Source organism: Montipora capricornis, chromosome 12 (assembly GCF_036669925.1).
Source record: "Montipora capricornis isolate CH-2021 chromosome 12, ASM3666992v2, whole genome shotgun sequence".
Lineage (NCBI taxonomy): Eukaryota > Metazoa > Cnidaria > Anthozoa > Scleractinia > Acroporidae > Montipora > Montipora capricornis.
In genome coordinates this window covers 5,176,301-5,181,141 of record NC_090894.1, presented here as the reverse complement: position 1 = coordinate 5,181,141, position 4,841 = coordinate 5,176,301, and the positions used below count along the sequence as shown (strand labels likewise).

The window sequence follows — 4,841 nt, the reverse complement described above, 5'->3', positions numbered from 1 at the left end:
GAATCCAGCTGTTGTTAACCCTTTCAGCCCCGTGGGGTTCCACATTGACGAGTACAATCGTCTGGTGTTAGACAGAGTAAAATCTATAAGTGGCACTATTGGGAGTTAAAGGGTTAATGGGGACATAGTTTTTGAGTGAATCCAGCTGTTGTTAACCCTTTCAGCCCCGTGGGGTTCCTCATTGACGAGTAGAATCGTCTGGCGTTAGACAGAGTAAAATCTATAAGTGGCACTATTGGGAGTTAAAGGGCTAATGGGGACATAGTTTTTGAGTGAATCCAGCTGTTGTTAACCCTTTCAGCCCCGTGGGGTTCCCCATTGACGAGTAAAATCGTCTGGTGTTAGAGTAAGATCTATAAGTGGCACTATTGGGAGTTAAAGGGTTAATGGGGACATAGTTTTTGAGTGAATCCAGCTGTTGTTAACCCTTTCAGCCCCGTGGGGTTCCCCATTGAGGAGTAAAATCGTCTGGCGTTAGACAGAGTAAAATCTATAAGTGGCACTATTGGGAGTTAAAGGGCTAATGGGGACATAGTTTTTGAGAGAATCCAGAATCCAGAATCCAGTTGTCAATTAGTGGAGTACTAAATAAGAGGCGTACATTTTACTGCGTTTAGTTTTACTCCACTTTTTCACTCCAACTCCTTGAAAACAATGAATTAATCGGTGGATTTCACAAAAATAAAACAACCCCAATTCTTAGACTGGCTAAACTTAAATTTACCCTACAAAAATTCATATATAGGAGTAATATCCTCTTCTACTTTTTTTTCTCAGAAAGTAGAATTAGTAAGTGGGGTAGACTTTACTCAGTACCCCGATAAATAGGAGTAAAATTAACTCCAGCATATTATATTACTCTGTAGGGAGAGTAAAATTTACTCTAGCAAAGTGATTGCCTTTGAATATTAACTAGTCAGTAAAAATTACTCTTAGTGGAGTTAAATTAACCCCTCTTAGGAGTACATTTTACTCCGCTTTACTTTACTCCACTTTTTCACTCCAGCACTGGAGTGAAATTAACTCTTTGAAAATAACAGTGAGACAGCGTTGAGCATTCTTTTTTTTTTTTTTTTTTTTTTTAACAGCTTTATTGGCATTCTACTCAGTTACAATAGTAATAAACGAAAAGTTACACGTACATAATTATGAGGGGAAAAAATAAATAAATTTAACACGGTAGGGATGGCCAAAACGGGACGATAGCTTTACATGTGTAAACTGGATGCTGAAGCTAGTTGTCTTTGAAATTTCAAATCCTTGCGGCTATTTCAAGGTAAGAAATACAAGTTTAGGTACGTTTTTTTCTGGACAAGAACTGGGCCCCATACTGTATAGGTTTCAAGTCACGCACCAGATAAGCTGAAACCCAGACGTTTCCTCTCATACCATTATATCTGAATCCGTCCAGACCTCAAATAATATCGAAAAATTCGCACTCGAAGCTGCAAGGATGCGTAGCTGGATTTTCGTTTGCCGGCCGCTATTTGCTCCTCTCTGATTGAATGATAACAAAACAATAATCCAATCATTGAACAAATTCTCACAATGGCCGTTTACGATGTTTGAAACATCAAAACATGTTCCTTAAACTCAAAAGAGTGGCTATATTTTTAAAATAATGGCAACTCTCAATTTGTAACGAAAACGCCTTAAGTCAAGATTAGGCCTCAATTATTGACTTCGTTCGCGCACGCGCAGACAAACTGCTCATCTTCTAAAGTTGTCTCCAGGCATGACGCCCTTTTTTATACTATCGTTGTTTCTTTCTTGAAAGAAAATTCATTACGTTTTTTTTTGTCATGCTCGCTTACTATTCAGCGTACCACGTAAGTGGAAAGTGATACATACTGCATTGCCTTCGACTTTTACCCGGCACGAAGGAATAAACTTCAGCATTTTTCTAAGCCAGATAAAATAGCAAAATTGGGCATAGTTTAATTTAGTCCAACGACCCTTTTAAAACACCTGCATTTTCTCAGTTTAATCTGTTTGGCTGGATGTCAAGCAACGACGACACCATCTCAATGAACGCGAACCTTACAGAAATTGTTACAGCCCCTCAGGGCGCTTGTCTTGAGATCCCGAGATCACGGTCTCAAGACACGTTCTGACCACTCGTTGAACTTGTTCCAGGTAGTCCCTGGTTGAAGGTTCAATTTACTGGCTGGTTATTCTGTTGTTCTGGGATTGACTAAACTTTTGCCAGTCGACCCTGTTTTTGCATGTGGTTTCTTTGTCAGGTCTAAGCTAACTGCCTCTGGGTCTCCACGAAAAAAAAGAAAAGCCCTTTAGATACGTTCTCCCTGCTATACGTCATGTTCAAGACGGTTTTTAAACATGTTTTTTGAGTTAATCCCATTTTTTTCAAGGTTTGATGATCATCCCACAATGTCAGAAGTGGGATCGAAAGTTTAAATTTAGCTTTTTGTGTAGAATTTTTAAAGTTGTTTTATAGGTTCGTGGCGATTCGTGTAAATCGAAACCGCTTTGCAAGAAATGGTGGCATGTCATTTGCTCAGTCCACCTGCTACTGTAATCTCACGTGAAGTTTCTAACTGTGATGGAAGATGTTTACAATGCCTTCAAGGCGTTGACTTAAGTGAAAACCGACAAAGTGCTGGAGCAATTTGAAAAAAATATAGTTCAGTTTTTGCAATACAATTTTATTCATTCACAAAGGTTAACAAAAATAGCTGCTACTCACCGATGGCTTTGGTTAGTCGAGGTGGGTAGCCACAGAACAGAAACATTTGTCATTACAGCTTGTCAATAATTACAGCTTGTAATTATTTTCAAATTTGTAGAAAGGCAGTTGCGAAAAAAAATTAAAACTTGTCTTCAAAATATAACATGCGCGGTCGCACTGGAGTATTTTGCGATTCTCCTTTATACGTTGAACAGCATGTCGCTCTCCTACAACTGGATTGGTATGAACGCTTTTAAAGAAAAGATAAGAAATGAACGATCCATTTCTTTTTTTAATATGTACTCAAGTTGTCGTAAAATATGAGATTTGGTTGGGGACCGGTTGGCGACTCCTAGGCTAGATTCGATCCTACCACCTTCGTAACACCGGTCGGATGCTCTACTTTTGCATTCTTAAACTTGTTGATATCACTTAGTTGCCTCGTGGAGTACGGGAAAGAAAATGTGCTAATATACATTCCGCTCGATTATTTTTCCTCGTTTTATTAATCGTTTTTAGCCCTGTTTTCTAGGGCTGCCGTTGCCGTAGTCGTTCATAGATCAGTTGGTAGAGCATTGCACCGTCATCGTAGAGGTCATTAGTTTGAATCCCCTTAAAGCAGCCTGAAATTTCCACGGTCTATATGAGACAATTGCTTAGATTGATAAGTACTGATAAGTACGAGTATCACTTTGTATCACTTTGATATTTCGACCACTGAAAAGAGTGATGTTTGACTTCAGGAAATGGTCTCATTACTCGAAAAGCATAAATGCGCATAATTTAGACTTAACGACACTTTAAAACACCTGCGTGGTCTTAGTTCAACCGATTTAGCTGCCTGAAAGGGAACTGTGACAACGACACCATGTCAATCAACGCGACCCTTACAGAAATTGTTGGGAAGAAGACATACCCAGAGTACGTCTGCTCAGAAAGCATCACCGTAGGAATCGACCACCATCTGATATTTCTCTTAACTTTTTTTGTTTTTCTGTGCATTTTTACATCCTTGGGAAACGCCTTAATACTAGTTGTCCTCCGGAAAGAGTCTACGCTTGGTTCACCGTCCAAACTGTTGCTTCGCAGCTTAGCAGCAAGTGATTTCTGTGTCGGTATGCTTTCCGATCCCTTATATGCTATCTCTTTGGTGTCTGCAATAAATGGGCACTGGAGAGTTTGCTACTACGCATTTTCCCTTACTGTTGTAGTAACTTATGCCTTGTGTTCAGTGTCGTTGTTGACCACGAGTGCTATAAGCGTGGACAGACTTCTGGCTTTGTCATTGGGAATGAGGTACAGGGAAACCGTAACTATAAAACGTGTGTACGGAATAGTTATAACGTTTTGGGTTTTGGCTACTATCGGCTGTGCTGCCTACGTAAAGAGTTCTCAGTTTACCAGAAGGTTTATACAAGCAGTCTTATTAATTTGTCTGCCAGTCTCCATGTTCTCACACACAATGATTTTCTTTAATCTCCGTCAACATCGCACTCGGGTTCAAGACAGGTGCTCTCCTGAAGATCCACCTTTAGCATGTAGTAGTCTGCAAAGTGAAGTGAACATAGCAAAACATAAAAAGGCGGTGTCCAGTGTGTTATGGATTCAGCTTGCGTTGCTGATTTGTTATCTACCTTACACGGTGATCGTAGCATTGCTGAGCATCAGAGGTGAACTGTCCCAAACTCTTGTTTTAAGTCAGAAATATGCAGGGGTTTTCGTCTTAGTAAACTCTTCATTGAACCCACTTCTCTACTGTTGGAAGATTTTAGAAGTAAGACAAGCTGTCGTGGCGACATTGAAAAAATGGTGCTGTTCATCGATTTAGCTACTTCTTCGTTTAACTGGGATGCCAAAGACATTTCAGTCTGGAACACAATTAATGAACTTAAGCTAGGGAGGAGAGAGCTAAAGCAAACGCAGAAATATGCGGCAACGGAAACTTATCTTAAAATATAACTTGTATTGTCCCAAGTATCTCGGGATTATTATTTTTTTTTTCCGTTCACGTTGGAGAATAAGGCGAGCTCTCCTATAACTGCATTGGAACCAACGGTTTTGAAGCAAAGGAAAAACGCTTCGCTTAGATTATTTTTTTGCAAAGTACGGGAAAGAAATGCGCCTGCGCTAGAATGCCTGCCGGTCGTAAATT

The 4,841-nt window shown here is 39.8% G+C and overlaps 1 protein-coding gene across 1 annotated transcript; it reads left to right on the top strand.

Annotated features, from left to right (window-relative positions):
• The first annotated feature begins 3,557 nt into the window (after nt 1-3,557).
• LOC138025331 (adenosine receptor A3-like) lies at nt 3,558-4,517 on the top strand. The gene has a single exon (XM_068872561.1). It carries the CDS (start codon nt 3,558-3,560, stop codon nt 4,515-4,517), a length of 960 nt encoding a protein of 319 aa, XP_068728662.1.
• Nucleotides 4,518-4,841: the final 324 nt, after the last annotated feature.

Bases quoted from the DNA above. Each gene is read 5' to 3' on its own strand.
- LOC138025331 (XM_068872561.1), top strand. From the start codon at position 3,558: ATGTCAATCAACGCGACCCTTACAGAAATTGTTGGGAAGAAGACATAC.